This window comes from Convolutriloba macropyga, chromosome 7, assembly GCF_964194025.1.
Source record: "Convolutriloba macropyga chromosome 7, txConMacr16.3, whole genome shotgun sequence".
NCBI classification, from domain to species: domain Eukaryota; kingdom Metazoa; phylum Xenacoelomorpha; order Acoela; family Convolutidae; genus Convolutriloba; species Convolutriloba macropyga.
The window spans coordinates 55,988,907-56,011,990 of record NC_134474.1 but is presented as its reverse complement, the minus strand read 5'-3'; the positions used below and the strand labels follow the sequence as shown (position 1 = coordinate 56,011,990).

General features: G+C 34.5%; 1 protein-coding gene across 3 annotated transcripts in view; it reads right to left on the bottom strand.

The window, feature by feature from the left end:
• LOC142342387 (uncharacterized) overlaps positions 1-23,084 on the bottom strand; it is a 77,532-nt gene that overhangs the window by 30,113 nt on the left and 24,335 nt on the right. For 2 of the 3 annotated variants that reach the window (XM_075393703.1, XM_075393702.1), the window contains exon 3: positions 2,589-2,776. In XM_075393703.1, the coding sequence (XP_075249818.1) occupies positions 2,589-2,776 (188 nt within the window). The remainder of the gene's footprint in view (positions 1-2,588; positions 2,777-23,084) is intronic. The other variant, XM_075393704.1, reaches the window with a different exon arrangement.

Below are 23,084 nucleotides of genomic sequence, written 5' to 3'. Positions count from 1 at the left end.
CTTATGTAAACAAACCCACTTCGCTTTAACTCAAATTTGCACTTGACATGTCAATCAGTGTTTGCTTAGAAAACATTGAACGTTGCACTGAAAATTTTTTATTACTCTAATTCCGCTATCAAATCAACTAGCTGCAATCAATCCCTGTCACAATTCATTTGATAAATAACTTAATTCAAACCCAATTCTAAGACCATTTGTTTTTCTGAGTTTTCTCATTATTTCATGCAATTCCCAGTTAAAAACTGTCGAAAAATCTAATATTCTTACGAGCTAACATTTTGACCTCTAGGGCTCATCCAAAGGTCACCCGACTCAAATGAGAGGTCGAGTTGATAAATATAATGATTGTCATGGGAAGTTCTCTCATAGCTGCACCTACCTACAAAATTTTACGGTCGAATTTCCACTAGACCACGAGCAATGACTGCTCACACTGTTCGTCAACCTCCCGGATGACTCCAAATTTCAGAACGCAATATCTCGAAAAGTAGTAGTCAAAACGTCTTCGGATAAAAACCTCGAGTAAAAAATTGAGCGCCATCAACCTGCCTGCAAGTTTCATGACCAACGAATCAGGTGCAGCGAGTCCATTGCAATTTGAAAATTTTTAACGAGTCGTGTCGGCTAAAACCCGAAAAATCCGAATTCTGAAAAAAGTGACCGAGGTGGGTATTTTTTGTCACTAACTCTCTCAGGTTATTATATTATTACAACTTCTAAGTCATTCGGCCGCCCATAAAACACAATTTCTGGTTTTCGGCAATCGGGTTGTCGCGAAGCACAGCTTTCTGTCGCATCCAGATGTTGAAATGAGCACCAAAAGAAAGTATTTAAAAAGTTACACTAACCCTCCAAAAATCATAAGGCTGCTACAAAACTCCACGAGAAATTCAAAATTTAACTCCCGCATCTCCGGCTTGCCCTAGTCCCGTGCATGTTGGTGTGGGGTCAAATCTGACATTGAAATCCGATTCCTCGTACTCAAATTAGTCTATCCCCCAATTTTCAGGTCAATCCTACTTCAACTTATAGAGAAATTAGTAATTACGTTTCAATGTTAACTAATTTAAGTGAAAACTGCCTATTCTAATTTCAAAATGCCGATAACTTTCTCCCACAACTTCTTAAACCCTTCCCATGATGACCCAAAACAGTACTGCACGAGTACATACTAGTCCGACTGGTTAACACATTTATTTCATGCAAAAATTATCAAATTTTAAATTAAAATATCAAAAACCTTCAAATCATACCATTTCCGGTGTTAATCGCTCGGGGTTGGGTGGCCGGATTGGCCCAAAAGTTATACCAGCCTGAAAATAACATTGGGTGTACCTGACATTAAAATTAGGTAAACGCCCGCGGAATATAACCTCCATGGGAGGTGGTTTAATTCTGCTTGGTGGTATTTTGAGAAACTGGTAAATTGCCTTTTTATTTATTCTAAATCAACAAAAATTTATTTAACTAACTCAAATCGTGAAAGTGTAACCGGCCGCGCATCCCTATTACGCATGGGCAACCATTAAAGGAAAATCTCCACAAATTTTCAGAGTCCAATGATGAACATAACTTAAAAGAGTTGAATTGTATCAGGTTTGAGGTGCCAATTATTTTGCAAATTCAAAATCGCACCTTTAGTTACTTCAAATTGGAATTCCAAATTTGGTCAAAGTATCGAGTTTTTTTCAAATGTTCGCTCTCTAGTTTTCTTTTAAATTTAAATTACTTGTTTCGACTTTGGCCTGATGCAAAAATAAAACTTTGCTAAGTAATTGAAATATATCGACAGCTCAATATGCTTTTATTCAACAATTTGTTTGTTCAAGATATATCACTCAACCCCCTCTCTGGCGCCTTCGAAACAATAACCCTTTAAGAAAACACTCTTATTTCAAACACCTAATTAAATTGTCCAAATTGACCTAAATTATCTAACTTGCTCGCAAAATCTGGTTATAACAATTCCCTGCGTTCTACAGTAGTGATCACAGCCTGTATTTTTTTCATGTGTTACTAATTACACTTGTGAATTAAACTTACCTTTGCGACTTTGAGTGACTTAACAATTTTACACAGCGAGAAAAAGTTTAAACATGAGTAAAAATTTTGAAATCTGATCACTTATGTTTGCGTGATTTAATACAGCAAAAAATATGTAATGTGAGAATTACTTACAATTATTTTTATGCATTGCTCACAAATTTGCCCCCCCCCCCCCCCCGTAGTGCTCTTATTGAAGCGTGTAAAACAATTATGTCAAAACCGACCCTGTGATTTTGATCGCACGTCGGTCTGATCAGAGATGGCTTGGGTCTGGGACCTTAAGCAGTAATGTAGTCATGGCCCGACCGAAAGGCAGACTGAAAATGGTTGGACTTCCGCGACCCAATTTTATCTTGTCTTGAGTGGGGTCTGTTTTTGGTCTTAATCCGGATACCTTCGGTAAGATCATTTTAGTACATCACCAAATAATATGTTTTTTGAAGTCCTTTTAAGAACTAGGCCCTAGTTAAGAAGTTCACAATTAACTATTTTGCAAAAAAAAACTATCAAAAGCTACAAAAGAGCGTATTAAAACTTTCTTGATACATTTCTCCGCCATACATCCGGGAGGTGTCTCGTGGAGCGGGTGGTGCGGATGCGACGCGCTCAAATCTCACCTTAGAAACGGCATCACTAGGGTTCATCTGTTTGCGATTGCGTTTTGTAGACGCCAAGAATCCACATTCGGTTTTGTTCACTTCCGGCTTCAGGGCCAGACCAGTTTGCTCTGTGCATCATTGGACAATTTGATTTAAAAAAACAACAGCCCAAACCCTTATTTAATTGGTTGTTTTTGAGTTGAAATATATCTGCGACTCTCATTTTTTTAAAATATAATTGAGGACTGTTAGCGCGCTTTCCTCCGCATGTTCCGACATTCTGTTTAAAATCTAAATGAATTTTTTTATTAGAAATAAAAAATATTAGAAATAAAAATTATAAGAAAATAACAATGTCAAATCTGGTCAAGAAATGATATCTGCAAGTTTTCAACTTTGCAGAAAATTTGAATGCAGCCAATGAGCATGCAGAGGCGACTATTCTTGAACCAAGCGACTACAAAGTCAGAAATTTCAAAATAGCATATTTGTATATAAAAAGTCATATAACCGAGTTTATGGGGGGAGGGGGGGGGGGGAATTTCCGTTGCAATTCACCGGTAGTAACTGGAAAGTTAACATTGAAGGACAATAGCCAACATGATTTTCAAAAATTTGACAGGCACACTCATTTAGCTGGTGAACACGCTAATTTTAACAAAGATTGAAGTTTCCTCTCTTGTTAATTATCATTTTCTATAAGTGTAATACTTTTTCCTAGTTTGAGAAAAATTTTCAAGAACTCAAAAGCTCAAAGGAAACTTGAACAATTGGTTACCTTCAACCCTTTCATCTATATATTTTTTCAAAGACATCTCTAATCACCATAACTGCAACACAACAATGAATGCCTTCAAATTGCCTGTTTTCTCAGAGAAAATTTGGCCCAAAAAATTTTTTGGTATCAACAGAGCAAAATACTATGCTTAATACTAACTCGAATCCCAAAATTCAAAAGAAGTTTCGAAAATAGAAAGATGACTATCACCAAATTGATAAATGTATTGAATTTTTTTTTAGAAAACTAAAATTTTTTGAAATTTTATTTTTCATTTTGCTGTTGATGTTCGATTTAAAGTAACATTCACGTCAGTCAGTTGTTGAATTGAGCTGAAAAATTAAATCACTATTAAAGTTTGGTTTTAAACATTTCATCGGATTGTTTTTTTCACTTCGTGGCAAAAGATGCTTCTCGTAAATTTAAAAACAATAAATGAAACATAGCTAAATAGACACAAAATGGCATCTTACAGAAAAGAAAATTAATAAATAAAACTATTTGTTCAGAAATAATATGGTCTCTCTTAGAGATAGAAAGACTTTTAAACGATTAGGCTTCAATCTGGAACAGCAATTATGCAATTTCAATGTTCCTCCAAGCTCAGTGGGTATTGTGATGATGCCAAGCAGGTTTTCATTACTAGATCTCTAAATCACGAGTAAAAAAATTTCCCAGAGTTCCTCGACCGACCACCTCTCGACATTTTGAAAATAATTTTTCAGAACTTACTTCCACTAGAATCGCACAAAAACGTTCTTTTAAATGTTTCTATTAAACTATTAGAATGGCTCATCAGTAAACTGATTTTGGTTTTTAGAAATGTGCATTCGCTTTAACAATTGACAAAACTTTTAGCTGAACTAAATTGAATCCTCTGGTTGTGGCTTGGAACAAAAACAACTTTCATCTTCGATCTGTTACGTTTTTTATAAAGCTATGTTATGTGTCTTTACTCATAAAAATGTTTTTTGTCCATTTCCGTATGAAGAAAATTTGCGGCAATTTTATCAGGTCACTTTTCAATTGTAACTTAAAAGCTTTCATTGATGTCAATCAATTCTTTGTGATTCTTATTTTTGATTCTTAGTTTTTGGTAGTGACACCCCTATTTCTATTCTGACTCTCCCCCGCAGTGTTTTTATGCCCCAATATCAAATTGTGTTGTTTTATATGCCGTTACTATGCAAAAAGTAAAACATGAGCCTGAGTCGTAAAAGTTATATGCCCACTAAGCGGGGGCGGGGGAGAGTTGAAGAAATCCTGATTCTATGTTGATGACTAGATCTATTCTCCTTCCTCAGTGTTTTTGTGCCCCGATCGCAAATTATGCACAGCACGTTTTCCTGGGGGTCCTAAAACTTAAATGGCCACTAATCCCCGGGTTTGAAATAGAACAGGTGCTTTTTCCGTTTTGATCATGAATTGAAATTTTTTTCAAGGTAATTAATTTTTGAGAGACTTTGTACGATAATAATAATAGCTTCTTCGAATAACATATCCCCCTCCCCTAGCTTAGAGGGCATATATATAACGTTTACTTTTCTACATGCAACCTCGTATATAACATAAAGTTTGTAAGTAGGGGTCATAAAAACACTGGGGGTGCGAGACATAATAGACATTTTTTCCACGTTTCACCAATAACAAATGTTGTTTCTGAATCCACTGCTCATTCGATGAAGTAACGACACGATGTTTTTGAGTTCACAAAAACGGTTCATGTCGCATGTATTTAGTTTAGTCTACCACCTGTGGATAACTAGGCAACGTCTGCTATCCCCTCAATTATCATTTTCTATCCTTTCACAGTTCAAAATCAGTTGAAATAAAATTGATTAAATTTGATATTTCAACTTGAGGAAATTTTGTTTGGATCTGACCCTTTCCTTAACTTTTCATGTGTTCAGTATGTCATATGTGAACGGGTAAATTCGGATTATGGTGATTCAGTTTTTTGACATTGAGGAAAACATAAAGAGACAAGTTTTCCAGATCTGGAAATTGAATAGGACAGTGTTGGTATATAATGTGCTGAAAAAAAAACTGAACTTTATTGAAAATTCAGCGAGTTGTAGCCCATTTTGTAGACAACTTTAGCTCTTTTTGACAAATTTATTGCTGTATTATTTGAGTACACTGAGCTAAGTTTCTGGATAACTCAGTTCAGTTTTGAAATTTTAAGGAAATTTCTCTACCCGCGTAAGCACGAGTGAGCGTACGAATGCGGTTTTTTTTACTTTTATATAATTCTTCACTTCTAAATTAAAAGGTTCCGGATCATAGTAACATTGTAAAACAGCGCTGAATCATATTATTCCAATTCTGCATTTTAACTCTGAGCAGTACTATGATTTATTACACAAGCCATTCCAATTTACAATAGCCTGCCTTCTAATATTAGACTGAAAACAACATCGAAAGCTTCCTTTAAAAAAGAACTGAAAGCATACATTTGGAAAGAGTTTTTGAAGGACCCAAAAGTAACGGATATAAAAGATGACACTGAGAGCATTGGATTTTAATTTTTGTTTTTAATCTTCATGATGTACATATAAATTTGTGAGAACATTTTATGCTCGCATTTTAGGCCATTTTTTACTAATGTAAAGTCAAATTTTCAGTTAAGTAATTTAATGATTTTATAATTTTACATAATGTTATATGCCTAACTTTACATTGCCTCTTTTACCATTTGCATTTTATTCTTATGTGTACCAGAGGAAATTAACAATGTTCTTTCTTTTATCACGTCAAATTATATACTTTTCATAGTAAAATACAGGACAAAAAATTTTCAACTCCATCAACAGCTTGTTCGGATTTTCAAATAAAAGAGGCCAATGAATTTGCATGCATTAATTTTTCTATTTTGCCAGCTCGTCATGTTTCGCTTTCGATTTTATCTTTTGAGCTTTTGAGCAATTATCAATATTTAAGGGAAATGGGAATGTTCCTCGTTTTTATTAATGGCCCGTAGGACTTGATATGAAACTATCACAACCAAACATGGGATTAAATTATCACTTTATTATGAGAATAACATGCTTGTAAAACCGAGTGCTAATTTGTAATAGGGATTATTGGGTATAATGCCATTGGGTCTAACCGCACATTGAGTATTTTGGCATTTTAGCTTCTTGTCATGTAACAGAAAGCCTTTTGGATTCTAAATTCCGATATCCTTAAATGTGTTAATTAGACCCTGGAAACGTTAAGTTATGTTGATTCGCTAAGGATAATTTTTTTAATCTTCAAAAATGTAAATTTAAAGTTATAACCACAACAAAAACGTTTGGTTAAATATTTACATTTTCAAAATCGCCTCGTAAATATATGAATAGTTTGTTCTTTATACTTCAGTAGAGCAAATTTCTAAAGCCTCGTACTTGTCTCTCTATTGGAACACGTTCATGCAGTTTGACCATTTCGCTGCTTAGTTTTTCCTGAAATTTATTTTTAGTTTTCTCTTTTCGGATTTCAATTGGCAAATTATTCCACTTCCTAGAAAAATTTCTAATCAGTGATCTGTCACTCCATTTGGATTGGCACTTATTCTTTGGAAAGTACTGGACAGTTCTGGAGTTATTGGTCAGTTCGTACTTTTCAAAAATCTTGAATGAGGAGTTTTTGGTTTCTCGACTGCTCTCTTTATATTGTGAGAGGAGGTCAAAAAATTTAAGAAGACAAATGTTTTTAATGAAAAGCTCTGCTGGTAAAATTTTGTCTTTCAATAATAGATCTCTTGCGCTGTCAAACTTTTTGCGCAGGTGGCAAACCTTTATTCCCCAATTTATTTGTCTATTAACTCTCTGAAGTGACTTAACCGACAACGATTTACAAGGTCAATTGAAAGAATCCGCTAAAGATAATAGGGAAAGGGACAGATCCAAAAGACATACAGTACATCTGATCAAATTTTTCAACTATGATAGCTATGTTAAAGTTGTTTCTATTTTGTTTTACTTTATTGATCCTAAATCTCCGAATGCATTTAGCCGATGAGGAAGAAGAGGAAGCAAAAGTTGATAAGAATTTCTGCGTCTCAAATAAGTGCGGTGACGACACCTTTTGTATCGTTCTGAGATCAGGATACAGGTGTGCTCCAAAATCCGAAATTGACTATTGTGCCAGTGCAACTTGCCTCGAAGGACAGACGTGTTTAAACAAGGGGGATGGATTTTGCTGCAAGAATGATGCAACCCGATAACTGAACGATATGTGATTGAAAACTAGTTTCAGTTGACCTAATCAGTATCTTTTGTTGGGTTATTATTGGTCTGGGTGTTTGGGTGATCAAGTATACCCGAGTTCTAATTTTAAATATTGGGTTGTTGCATAGTCTCAATTCCTACAGCCCCAACATTTTAGAAATGGGGTATTATTTATGTCAGACTATCGCTCTTCTATCCCACCAATTTTTACTCAGGCACGTAAATGGTATGTGCGCCTAGAGGCGTACAAATCTATTTTTAACAACATATTGTTCATCAGAAGCACGAATAGAACAGCGTTCAAGGAGACTCTATGACAGTAATCTGCAAAAAGAACTTTTGACGTTTTTTTACATATGTTACAATATGTAGCGTTCGCATAGACGATCAGCGTTTGCTAACACAGCATAAAAATGCTACAAGAAAGTTTTTAACAGTTAATAAATTAGAAAATTGTACGAAAACCTAAATGAATTACTCGATCGGTCAATTGGGCTCATGATAGGAAGCATTGATAAATTTTTCAATTTTTCGAAATGTTAAGCGGAAGAATAATACGTTAAAACTTTCTGCTTCGATATCATTGTTCCCGCACACGTATTGGGCGAAAAACTTTATGCTCAAGTACGTTTGTGGTTGCTGAAAATGTAAAAAGTTTTCTTATGCAATTCCAAAGCAGTGTAGGTCTATATCAGGGATTTTCATACTTGCTTGAGGTTTATTTATCATGTGCAAAACAATAGCAAACTTTTAGACATCATGCAAAATTTAATATTTTTTCTGCTTAAAGCTTAATTACCTTTTTTGGCGTTAATGCAAAACTTGGGTTTGATAAGTGCTCTTTTTGTATGCTGATTACATTTCCCCCAATTTTGTATTGTGTTTTATCTTTAAAGGCAATCCGGTTGTGATTATTGTGCCACTTCAGTTTTTTTGATGGAGTGAACATGTGAGTTTAAATTTTTTGTAGATGTTTTTTCTTTGTCAACAGAGATTTTTGTAAGGCAGACATAGTACCAATTAAAATTAAATTTAAATTCTTACCGGTTGCAAAAAAACTGTATACATTAATTTTCCGTCTTCCATTTAGTTCAGTTGAAAGCTAATGATACTGAAGACTTGATTTTCTGATTTTTTCAAATGAGACCCGATTGATCACTTACACTACTTGCAATTTTCAGTAGATAGGCTGTGGTGCAAATGTGTTCAACAGTTTCAATAATGTATTTTTGTAAAGTTGATTAGAAATTTCCGATTAGCATGTTTTAGCTGTTAATTTGTAGTCTCAAAACTTAGACTCAATAATAAAAGTTACACTTAGCTTCCCGTGAAATTGAAATTTCATCTATCTGGTTTTTGAAGTCTAAAGGTCATGATTGTTGCGACTTTTAAAAATACTTGCTCTAAATGACATCAGTCGATTTTTGAACTTTGCCATCTTTTTTATGTTATTTCTGTAAATTTGTAGCATAGTATCAGGAAATGCACTTCTTTTCTTGAAACAAAAAGTCAGTCCTTTTATTACTTGCTTTCTTATTATTCATGGTTCTGTGGCTATGATACATCGAATATTCTTAAAATTTTTGTGAGTTCTTGATATTTACTTGTTTTTGGGTTTCGTTGTCACATTGCAACACTGAAAACGTTTTTTGATTACTTAAAAAATAAGAACAATTCAAGATATAAAATATGAATTAAAAACTTATGTATTCAATGGCTTCAACACTTTTTTGTCACACAGTTTTATTGAAGGTGACATTTTTGGATATTTTTGTCGATTTTTGTATTAAAATGACAGCTTCAGTATAATGAAAAGTCTCAGATTTCTCTCTGTTTATAGAAAACGTATTTCATAGCTTCACTTGATAGCTAACGATTTCGTTGACTTTGAATTTTATTGTTTTCAAAATTAAAAACGTATTTTTAAAATTTGAAATTTTACACTTAATTTGTGGAATACGTACCGAGTCTCACACAACACAAGGGCTTGTCCCATATTGTCTCCAGACACGTAAAAATTATTTTTTGGTTCTCCATACATTTTCCTTGAAAGGTTTTCTGATGATATTTTTTTGTCTGGTTTAATGTGATGAAATTTTGACTTTGTTATTAGGTGTTTGTAGGAAGAGATATTGAGTTTTAATCGTAATTAACGTTTGTTAAAGTTATATCTTTTTGTTGTTTACTTCGTGTCTACTCTTATCAAAGAGAGTTCCCAATTGCTCTCCCTGTTTGCATCATTCAATTCAACGTCTCAGTAATAACCGATCCAACCGGTCCCTGGAGCTCCGAGGGAGCTGACATAAGAATGTATCTAGCATTTTTAGTTGTAAGCTGATCTTTATTATGACGTGGCCCCTTTTTACTCTTTTTGTGTGCAATTGTTACCCATTATCAATTGGGAGAGTTTATATCTGTTTGAGGGGATTTCGTGATTGATTTATTTAGTATAGGTTATATCTGTTGCTATTTTGAGTTTGCTAGTATTTTCAGACTTTTTTTAACGTGCGATGTTTGGTTGTTCAGCATAATAAGCAACTAAAAGTAGAACATTGTCAGAACTTGAGCTAAACATTAGTACTTTTTGCCGCCCCTGTTTTTGCGTCCTGTTTTTTATTTGTGGAGTGCAAGTGGAATCTGTTTGTGACCACTGGGGCCAGACGAATATTCTGAAATCAGTTCTCCGATGAGATCGTTCCTATTCTAATACCTTTTCCCATTGATTCTAGCGGTTGACCTATTCCCCTAAAACCCACCCCCCAATTGGGGGAGTCAACAGTAAATCTCATCGACGACTTTCGGGTGTGATCAAACCATACTCCTCCCTCTTGTTTGGTCTTATGAAAAAAGAGGTGTAATTTTGGTTTCATCCACAATTAAAAAATATACATAAACCAGCATAAGTTTTTAAACTGTAACAAACAGCACCAGCAGAGAAAAGGGCAAAGCCATCAGATTTTTCCAATTTCTCATGGTTTTCTTTTACAACGTTGTTTATTTCGAGTTCGAATAGATATTTCTTTGTTGTCGCTTTTCGACAACGATCTAAATTAAGCAACCTAAAAATTTCTTGGGGAGAAATGGGCCAAAACATACGAGCAACAACATCTGCTCCGTTGGGGGACAGCCAAAAAAGTACACAGGACTACGTCAGCACTACCCAAAACAGCCAGAATGAGTTGCGTGTTTCCCCATCAAATCCTTACTTGTCGGATCAGGTTGGAGAAGATGAATTCAACCCCCCGTGCCGTATTCCTGTAGGCACAATTGTCTTTTTCCGTGACAAAAACGGAAGACTTTGTCGCTGCAAAGTTATTGAATACACAGTCTCCAAAACTAAAATTCAGCATTTGGGATACAACTAAAAAGACAACGACGTCTTCGATTTCAAGTCAATTTGGGCTTTTCGTAGTTTTGAAGCAAAACTCTCAAAACTATACAGCACAAAGTCAAAAAATCTAACAATTTCGGCTGCAGGGGAAATCGACAAACTGGTCCGTGACCCCAATCAGCAGTCAAATGATGCTCCCTCGACCTGACAAACGACACATTACCAGAACTAGAAAGTATTTCCAGAACGTTGTACCCACAATTAAACACGTTCTTGTTAAATCTCAACTGCGAAGGTTGAAGTTCATAACAGAGATTTGGGCAAATTGTCATACAAACCCCACAGATATCGAAAAATGGAAAAAATCTTTTTTGCATCTTCCAAAGGGATTTTGCGCGCAGCTTCACGTGGATGAGGAAAACTCAAGTTCCGAAACAACAAAAATCAATGAGCGCATCGCTGGATGGGAAAATGGCCACAGAGGCACTCTGTGGAACAAAGTTATTCTGTCCAAAGCAGCCAAAAAAGTAACAGAAACATCTAGTCAAAACGAAAATAAATTGTTGGAAAGAGCAAGGACACTCTGCCATCAAGGCTTTTTTTGGAAATACTGCAAAAATTGAGCTCAGACGAACTCGCAACTTACAATGAGAAAACATACGAAAATCTTTGCGTCCTAAAAAAGAGCCGATTTTGTCGGTTACTGATGATCTGGGCTATCAATTACTCTCAAGTTACCAAAGCCTTACTTCATTTTGACAATGCACACAGATGTTGCTTAGAAACATTGATAAGGGAAACGTTGTGTGCAGCAATTAGAAACTAGCAACCTTGCTCATCAAGTTGGATGGATTGGTTTTGAGATGCTCAAGTGATCAACATCTAGCTGTTTTTATTAGTTCAGTGGAGTCCGTTTCGTTCACAGTGGAGGTTCTTATTGGGATGAAATCCACTCTGGAAAATTAAGTTAACAAAAATTGTTTTCTTGGATTGCAAGATGTAGGTAGGAGAATTCAGAAGAAATTTCAGGAAAAGTTTGATCAAATATCACTAAATGATCTTCTATCACAGGCAAGAAATGTGCGAGATTGAGCTCGGTTACAGTGTCTTCTTGCTCCTAATGCAGATGCTTGGTTAACCAGGCCTCCTATTTCCGCACTGGGACTGCACCTGGAAGCGGAGGATATCAAAGTTGTGTCAAATATGGGCTTGGTATCCCTATATATGATGCTCCCGGAAAATGTTCCCACTGTAAAAAAGGGGTCATTGATATAAATGGGACCAATTTTTAACATGTGGCGGACGAAGACATAATATTCATCGCCACGACCCTCTGAGAGATAAAAATTTCTCTTCTTGTGTCTCTGCGAGTTTATGACCTACGCTTGGAAAAACGAACCTCGAGCAGCAACAAGCAATTCCCACCTGCAGACGAATTTTTACCCTCCTGGACACATGGAAAACCAGCAGCGCTTGAAGTAAAAGTGGTGCCATCCCTGCTATCAAGAATCATTGCAAATCTGTCGGTTATGCGTTAACATACTCTGACATCCACAAACTAGCTGCCCATGACGCTGACTGCCGAGAAACCGGAGTGAGTTTCTTGCCGCTGTCATTTGACGATCTTGGTGGTTGGTCTGAAATCTCGCGAAGGACAATAAAGAGAATAGTTTTTCTGGGGGACGGAAGAAATGCTTTCTCGGAAGGTTCTAGCGTTGCGATCAATCGATTGACTCAATACATTTCAATCCTTTTAATGAGTGGGAACGCAAATATGATAATTACCCGACTCGCCTAATTAATGACAACAGATGCTTGTACCTGATTAGTGCAGAGTTTTCTCATTAAATGCATCCTTTTCACCCAACTGGAGGGGAGTAATGACGCCTTTTGTGACTAAATGAGAGGTGTGCCATAACCGATTGTGTGGTTATGTGAGCGGAAAGACTTGTGAAAACCAATTAGATTTATGTTACGAAAAATTCTGCAAAATACGATAGATACCAAATGATGAAGAACGGGAAATGTGCAAAGGAGTGATATGCTGCCCAATGACTTTGACTGATTATTTGTTTGATTACCCAAGATTCAATTGGCCAACTAGAATATTTTCAAATAACTAAAGATTGTAGACTTTCAAAAAACGTTTTTAAACTAGATTTTGAGATTGGCCGTAATGGATGTTTTTGTTGTTTTCATTCGCTGTTTAGCTTGGTTTGTAACCCTAATAATGACAGGTGTCATCGGCTCTCCGAGGTTACACTATTTAATTCATTTAGGGGTTTGTGTTTAGCGGATTTTCTTAATGCTTATGTACCAATTGTTTTTGAACCAGATTTGTTTTTTTGAAAATTTCTGTCTCTTCCTCATATGGCTGTTTCATTTTTCGTTTTGTTTCATATTTGTTCGCTTATAATACGAGAACCGAATATAGACATAGACTTGACGACACTGTCCTTTTTACTCTTCAAGTTGTAGGAGGAACACATTCTGATTGAAATCTTTATGTTAGATTATTTTATTTTAGGTTTTGTTGTTTGATTTTGAGTTTTTTACCGCTTTGATTTGTTTGAACATTTTGCCACAATTGATTAAATTTTCCTCTAAATAAGTAACTGTCAAGTTATTAGCATTTCCTTCATGATATTGTAATAGTGATTTAAATTTTAACAGGTTTGCTAAGGGATGCAATCCCTTGTCCCTCAAAGTGAAACGTGTGGGTAATCACATTGAGCCGAATGAAAGAGGATCATTTTTAAAATCATATTGACTTCAACTCAATATGAATAACTCAATATGAATAACTGAAAATGATATAGATTGTAAAAACACAAGTGCAAAAAGACTATTTTATTTGTTTATTAAAAACTTAGTTGCTGACATTAGCAAGTAAAACGTTTTCTTCAGACAGCCCAGCAGCTGAAAATTATACTAATTCTTGACTACTGTTCAAAAAATTTTGAAAAATTTTCTCGTGAAACTAAAATTGAGAAAAAGAAAGCAGGTCTAACATAGGCAAAGATATCCAACACAACTTAAATCTGAAACAATAATCACTTCAGAAGTTCATAAAGATATTTGGTTGTTTTCTAGCGGCTCGGTTGAAGACGGAAAAAAATGAACACAAACATTAAATGAAGCGCTAAATATTGAACCATGAACATTTTACTGTCCTAAATTATCCAGGTCAATTCCAGGCAATTTGACTCAAACCTGCGAACATTTCCACTAAAGTCAAGTACCTTTTTTGTTCTTGCGTCATTTGCTCTTAAGCATCCATTCAAAATAACAGTATCTTGTGTTATTGTACCCTCTGGTAGAAGTATCCCTTAATTACCACGTGAGAATCTATTTTTGTCTACCGAATATGATAACTTCAAACATTCTCGGTCGCAATAAAAAGCTTTCTCTAATGAGACAAATTGAAAGTTACATCTTGTTCTATTTACGAAAGAGACCTATAACCTTCATTTTTTGATGTAAGAAACTAAAAACAACTTAGCCGAAGAAGAGTACAGGCATAACCAAGAAAACAAATAAAACATCTAATACGCCAAATTGCGATAACTCACGTATTATAAGCGTGCTTTTGAATTACATAGTAATTTGCAACCTCGCAAGTTTTAATAGTGAAAAAACTTTTAATTCTGGCATAAAATTCTGCTAGCAGATGTCTTCAAGCGCTTATAATTTTGTTTTACGCCTACTCCTTTTAGCATTCTCTTATTTGGATGAATCATTAACTTTTTCCACCATGAATAGCCCAGACAGACTTTAATCGAAACTTTTTGTGACGCCAACTCACTTCTTAAAACTTTGAAATTCGTTCACGAATGTTATGCTTGGAGTTCTCTTTAAATGCCTGTTGGGTAAAATTAGATTTCATTTTTCATATTTTCGTTTTGTTCCCAACTTGTTCACTTTTCCTCACTTGGAGAGGATAAACGGAAAAAAAACTGAAAGGAATCGCAGCAAAGTTTTTTTTTGAAACTTGAAACAAAAGTTGAATTTCACAGACGTGTTAGAAGACCTTTGATTGCTTGATTACTAGTGGACAAAACAAGTTAATTTTGATGCGCACAATGTCAAAAATTTTAGCTCTAAATCTACTTCTTGTCTGTTTATGGACCCAAGCTATTACCAAACACGAACGAACATCAATTGTCATAAACCATTGCGACCCTAACCCGTGCCCAGCAAACCACGAATGCAGCAATTTGAAAAATGGTTTCCAGTGTTCTCTGAAACCCATGGACTACTGTGCTAATCACAAATGCCTCTCAGGACAAACGTGCACCAATTTGAGGTCTGGGTATATATGCAGTAGTTCACTTGATACGAACAAACGAGGCTTTGCTAAAGGTGCTATCATGAAAAAATTTCTTGATAAACTTTTGTGAGATGCTTATTCTATTCGTGAACAAATCCTAATTCTATATCTATAGTCTGTCCATAAATCTGAAATAATCGAACGCTCAATTGAGCATAAAAACCGAAATAGAACCGAAACGTTCGATAGTTTTGCAAGTTAATGGGACTAACTTTATATATCTGTACGAGAAAAAACATTGAATAACGTTCGACAGTTTGTTGCTTATTGTTATTTATTATTTACAATGTTGTTGTTATAAATTCGTGACTATGCCATTATAGCCTGCCTCACTTCATCATATAAATAGGGCAATAGAGGATTGGGGCGGGGGTTTGTGAGTAGAGGGTGGGGCACGAAAATCTGGGGGGGGGGGGGGGGGGGCGGAGGGGGACGGGGCGGCGGTGTTTACATGGGAAAAAGGGCGCAAATTAATTAAATTATTGCAATATCAAAATTTGGATGCCTGGAAGTGCATGTTAATCTGAAAATTTTGAATGCCTTTGAAATATTGTAATTCACTCACTTCATTTGAGTTGATATTTTGCCTAAAGGAACCTATTGAGTGTTTAGATATTTAAACTGGGAGCGCATTTCAATCAATTGAAATACGCAAAGTGGAGTCAAATTCTGTTCCTAATCGTTTAATTGGTAATCCTTCACATCGCCACTTCAGGATTTTGACCAGATGAATTTTTTCTCTATGCAAATTTTTCCATCGAAATCTATAATTTTAGAATCTAATCGCAAAAAATTAACCTAAATTCTGCTAGATAGTCTGCTAAAGTGTTTGCTAAATTGTGCATTTTACACGCTTTTCTAGGCTCACTCCTAGGCTTCGAAATGTCGATGTTAAATAGGGAAATTTTTTTAAAAAATTTACAATTCGTAATATTCTATAGAAGTCAAAAAGCCTGAAACCTTCAGAAAAAGTTCTATTGTTTTCACAGAAAAAAGAAATAAAGATTGGATACAAATGATACTAGCGTGTAACATCACCTGACCCAATTCTCTTACAAAAATAAGTTGAGTTAGATTGAATTGCTGCGTGTTTATGTATTCATGTATTACGATCATGAAGGTGATTAAAAAACAGGGAATGGGTTGTCATAAATTAGTTGATTTCTAATCAAGTGAAAAATATTAGGTCATTAAAATTAATGAAACAATAAACAACGCTGATTTTATATTTGTCAAAACATGGAAACACTTAGTGCAATTTCAAAACTAATATTTTCACATAACAGTTTTATGCATCAATGTTTGCAGAATTTTGGTCCACTAAAGTGTTCCAAAGCTCGTAAAAAATAGTACATTGATTCATAATAAATGAACATTTAAAAAGTTGATCTATTATGACAGAATAAGAGAAAAGCAGCTAAGAAAGTTGCATCTTTAAATCAAAATTGCAAAATTTCTTCTCTGTTAAATTAAAGTATCAGGACCCAGTAAACGAAGACTTGAACTGTAACCACGTGGAATTATGGGCTAAATTTGTATTTCAAAATGCAAGAGTATAGAATCTGTTTGCAAGAAACGATGTCAAGCACTTTAATTAGTAATGGGTCATGTTGTAAAAAGACGCAACCTCGTCAATTGAAATTGTTCTGAAAAAAAAAATTTGTCAGGTAACTGCAAAAGTGAAACCGAGAAAAAATATTGTGAGACTATTTAAAAACCGATATTGGATAAAAATGGAAGAAAAAACAGGAAAGACTAAGAAACAGTTAAATTAGGTGAAAAAGATTGAAAATTGAAGAAGATTTTTCGTAATAAACAAAATTAACATGATGGGAGATCGGAGAAGACAATACTAGTTCTGGTTCTATATTTTATCAAGACAACTCACAGTCTAATTACCCCCTTGTAAAACTACGAATCTTTTTTGTTTTTGTGCTCAACCTATTAAAGCTTGCAAGTCATGTCATTTTTCAACACTGCATTATAAAAAGCTTCTAGTCTTTGACAAGAAAGCTCGCAAAAACCACAAATTCAAAATTGTACTAATTACACCTACCGATATTTAAAACAAAAATATGTAATTTCGGAACGTCTCACTTAATTATAAGGGATAGTTGTTTATTTAATCTGCACTTCAGTACAAACCGCGCACAATTAATGGAGCAATGGAGATTCGCTGATCAATGAATGCAAACACCTCAAAGATAAATGTAAATTTCAAAAAAATAATGCAAATTGTTGAAGTGGTCATGTAGGGACTTTTACCCGGATGAAAAAATAACAAAACAAGAAAACATAAATTTATTTGGAACAAAACCTCTTTTCTTGAGCCAACCAACTGATTTGATCAATTGTTTTCTAATTTTAAAAAGCTGAAAAAAATTGACAACTCTCGACTTGGATTTTCCATAAAAATTGTACAACAAAGACAACCAACTATTATTGGACAAATTGCTTTCAAAAAGTGGCAATGGGTCGATAAATTAAAATTTAACCCATTGCACATTATCTTGCAATTATTAAAGGATATACAGATCTATGACAACTGCTCATTAACTTAATCTTATTTGAGTTTTCCCAGTCTACATCGTTTTTATGGTGAGAAGTAAATGATCAGACAAAAAATCGCCCGGCCAAAAGTTTGCATAAAAAGCCCGAGAGGTGTCATATAACTCACACAAACATCGCTTAATAGCATCTAATCTTGTGATTGCTGTATAAGTTCGAGGAATAAAATTACAACAAAATTACCATAACAAATTTTGCGTTCTTGAAAAAGACTTGACAGATATAGAAATAAATTGTTTTTCAAACTCAATACTGGCTATAATTACTGCAAAAGGTCCTGCCTAGAACAATTTTATATAGAACACTTTTTTAATCAGTTCAATTTCAATTGCTACTCATTTTAAATTTGAGAGAGCAATTGATAGCTTGCTTAAATTTGGCATATTCTCAAATTACTAATTGCGAAAATACTTCTCAATGCTTTCATGCAAACTTGTGATTAGAAATAATCTATGGAAGCTCAAATTAACTGCTGTACACGGATTTACATCTACCAATGTTTAAAAAAAGTTACAATTTCTCAATATATCACTCAATTAGTATAAACCTCACTTCAGTACAAACAGCGCAAAATTAATGGAGCAAAGCAGCCGGAAAACTAAAAAACGTGGTCCTTTTCTGAAATTTTAATGATTGTCAGCATCCTATTTGTTGGTAAAATTAGTTGTATTTGAACACAATTTTTAAAACATAGAACAGGAAAATATCTTCAGCAATTTCTGAGTTTTAATATAGGGAAGTAGTAGTGAAAATGCCTGGTTTGTAACGGGGGGGGGGACCTGTCCCCCCGTTACAATACAGGCATGGCCTTTTTTAGGTATCCTTTTCGAAAACTTGTATTTCTCGAAATTTTTTTTTCTCGAGGTTGGCAAAGCTTGAAATTTTTTGCGAGTTTGGTGTTGTAAGAGTGATGGAACTTTTAAAATTTTTGGAAAAAAAATTTGGTGGCGTGAATGAGTGAAACTTGTAAAATTTTTCGAAAATTTTTCGAAAATTTTGCGAAAATTTTGTTTTTCGTGGTTGACAAAGATTTGTAATTTTTTTTGTAAAATTGGTGTTGTGAGAGTGTTGGAACTTGTAAAATTTTTGGAAAAAAGTTGGTGTGGTGAATGAGTGAAACTTGTAAAATTTTTCAAAAATTTTGAATTTTTTTTTAAATTCTGAATCTTTTTTCTAGTCTAATGAGACTAATGAAGGACTGAAAAGCAAAAGTGACTAACCTGATGGAATACTGAGGTGAGGGAAGAAAAAAGATAGTTTAAAATTGATAAGTTTCTGTTCCAATGTAAGAAATTTAATAGTTTTGCGAGTCTGAGACCGCACAAGTGGTATTAATTTTATGGGTTTTATTGCCCATATGTTTGAATTAACAAGCAAGTGCGAAGTATTGAAATTGGAAGTTTGTTGAATTTCAAGCCTGGAGAGAAGTTTCAAGTACAGTTTCGAACTGAAAAAGGCGCATGAGAATGAGTGGGGGACAAAATATCGTGAAAATTGACTGAAAAATTGCAGAAATTGGGGTTTAAAATTTGTCTGAAAATTGGTTAAAAAAGTGATTTTATCGCTCCATTACTGTGTCGGGAAATGCTTGATATGGGGGTCAATTGAATTTTGACAACATTACGGGTTAAAAATAGTTTGAATGGAGCAGTTTAGGTGTATTTTTAAAGCCATTTTGCGTCAAAAACAGACAAAATTTTGAAAAAAAGTGCAAAAATTGCTGTTTTTTGGTAGTAAAAAAGTTTAAAAAAATTGTTTTTCGCCATCAATAAGCATTTTCATACAATTAAAAAACTGTTAAAAAATGGTACGAGAAATACTGTCAAGGATTCGGGTTTATATTAAATATTATTTAGTGATAACTTGTATCTACATTTTTTTATTTTTTGATGAAAAAAGGCCAAAAATGTGCAAAATGTTTAATTTTTGAGGTAAGAATGTAGAATAAAATGTTCTATGCTAGTTATAAGGGAGTGGGCAACAAAGTTTTACAATGTGAAAGTTAAAAATGAGTTATTGGGTGTTGTTTGCATTTACTTTTTATTAAATATTTGTTGTTTTTCGGCATTTTTTGACAAAAACGTGAAAGAATTGATGTTTCTTGGCCGAAGAATGTAGAATAAAGTAATGTTTCTTAGTTGAAATGCAATTTACAATAAAATTTCGTCATTTTAACAACTTGGCGAAACAAATAATAGTGATTAACCGGGTGCTGATTATTTGTTTTTTTTTGTTATTTTTTTTGTTTTTATTTAAAACAATCACTATTTTGCGAACCCAATATTCTAAAAGAACAGTAGGCTAAAATAGCTGACGTCCAATTGTACAGTTTTTAGTGTACAAGGTCATTTCAAATATTTGTGTCGAAATTGTTGATAAAAAAGTGTGAGAGATTAGGAACAAAAAGGGGCATGATTTGGACAATTTTGCCGGCGATTAACACATTTATGTATCTATGAAGACTTCTTTGAAGTGTTCATGTATGACTTCACTACATGTTAGACAAAACTTGGGTGTGACAACTAGGCTGAGTTTGAGTTTGAGTTCTATTTTTAGCATATCTGTGCAATCGACCATGTAAAGCCAAACTGAGGAAAATTGGTCTTAAATAGTTTTAGTGGTATTGATTTTCTTTGCGATTCAATTCAAAGCAAGCCGCATTTTTTAAATTCCTCTAACAACGTGTTGATACCATTAGGAGTGTATTTCTTGTCCACAACGGAAACAAAGTTATGACTCAAAAATTTTCCTTTCACGATAATAGTGACTTTTACCACGAAATTTCGTGCTCTAGCAAACAAATTGTTGTTGCTTCAGTGAAAACATACGAAACAACGGGAACATATATTACTCTACGACACTTCGAAAAAAATTCCAAAGAATTTCGTTTTAACCAAAGAATAACTCTCTCAGCTGCTTAATTCGATCTTCTCGGCCGGAAATTAAATACGATCCAAGATCTACCGTCTCGAGGAACTGCACAGAAAAACAAACGAAGGCAAAGATCTCTTTGTGAAAGTGAGCTCAAAGAAAGACCTCAGTGCGAAGCTGGAAAGGAAAAAAAAGCACGACAACAAACAGCAAATAAAGCAAGTGAAAGTGACAAAGAAAATTAATTAGCAAAATGGTGGAGGCATTGGTTGAGCGCACACCAGAATTTTTTCGCCAGTATTCCAAACAATATCGTTACTTTATATGTCGAAGTGAGCCTATATTTGACCATACAGTAACAAAGAACTTTGCCTACAGCTTGCATATGAATGACGATTTTTGTAAAGTACCTGGATCTCATTATCATGTTATTGCCTCCAATGATCAACTTCCTAATTCTTTCAAGCCTACAGCATCCAAACCATTCATTATGCCTTGTCTCTTTACCTGTTTCAAACTACTTATTAAAACTAACTTAAAAAATACAGTTTTTTGTGGAGAAATAATGAACAAAATTGACGAAGCGGTGAACTACAACGAGCAACACCAATTGAACTTTGCAAACTCTAAGAGAAAATTACCTAACGTTGATTGTGTTTTTTCTAATAGTGTTCAAACTCAAACTGACTTTTTGCCTACTTGTACAATTGATAGATTCTATAGTATTTATAATGCTGGTCTGTATGGTGAGCTTTCAAAAATACTTGATATATTAATTAGTGCTTATGATTGTTTGAAAGTTGACAATAGTTTGATTTTGATAAATTTTAATATGAAATTGAAATCTTCGAATTAATAATTGTGTTCTTTGTTGTTTTTGAAGAAAGATTTGAGCAAAAAAATTAATTAAAAATTTTAGAACATATGATTAGCAAAGCGTATTAAATCATTATCGTTCATAATCAACAATAAAGGATATTCGTAACCAAACATCACATGCGCAATATAAATACAAAAAGTCCACATAGTTTTGAAAATCCAGGGTTTCCAGAGTATTGAAATAAATGCGGTGGTTAAAAGTTGTTGAGACCGGAGTTCCAACAATAGGTTGACCATTTCAATAAACAACAATTTGGCTCAAATTGAATTTCTGGTAGTGAAAAAAGTTGGTGCGATTAGTTCCAAGGTATGCTTGATTTGTTGCCATCGCAATTATCGTACGTCGTACAGGTTCTTTCGATAAAATATCCTCATAACTCCAACTTCTTATTCTAGTTGTAGCTAAAAATGTTCGTGGTAAAACTTCTGTATTGCGATACACGGCAGTGGTTTTTAGTAGAGTTTTCTCAATTGCCGTCAAAACATGATCCGCTATATTATTTTTCTAACGTAGAGATTAGCTTCAATTATTCTATTTTTGTAATGTTTGTTTGACTCTGAAATTACAGCAAAATCATTTGTAGATCTTAGTGTGAAATTCGCAGAGTAACACCACTAAGTAAGTGTTTATCACAATCTAAAATATCACTCGCCGGCTTTCCAATGAAATAGTTTTCCTGGGAATTAACAACAAGAGCTTTTCTGGCCACCACGTCGTCCGCGCGACCGTCAGTGCCATCAATTTTAGCTGGCTCATCCTCGTAATAATATCCCTGACAAACTAGCCATGTGTTTTTTGCAGTTTTTCCTGAAGAAAATTCCGTTTCAATGAATGCTTCGTGCGCATAGTTTCCGTTTGTGTTGGAAATTTTAACACCGTTAGCGGATACAGTGCATTCTGAAAATAAAGAATCTAATGCGTTGTTGCTAAAATATGGCGCGTCTGTATTTGTAGCATCAATTCCTGTCCTTAAATCGCCGCCATTGTTTCGGGAGATTTTGCATTTAATTTCAAGGAGAAGTTTTTGTAAATCTATGAAATTGTTCCTATCGCCCAAAACTTCAAACTCGAGCATTGGACCGTCCGGGGAATATGATGGTCCGACTTTTTGAGTAAAAGCATTGTCAAAAGTAATAAGTAGAGGCTGTTTTTCAAACAAATCAAGTGTGGTGAGTGTTGCCTCTGCGGGCAGTAAATTAGTAATCACTTTGAACTTTAGAAAAAAAATTTGACCGACTTCTCGTCAGAGGCTTCTTCTTACGAATGCCTTGTTTTCGTTTTTTACCGCTAGTTTTTAATTTACGCGTTCTTCCTGTTTTTGGTCCGCCCACTTGTTTTCTTACAGTTTTTTGCACAGTCGATTTTATTGCTTGTTTTGGAGACTTTTTCTTTGTAACAACCTCTACCAGCTCAGGAACTGCTTGAACAATTATTTCACGACCAATCATTTTGGCTACAGGCCAA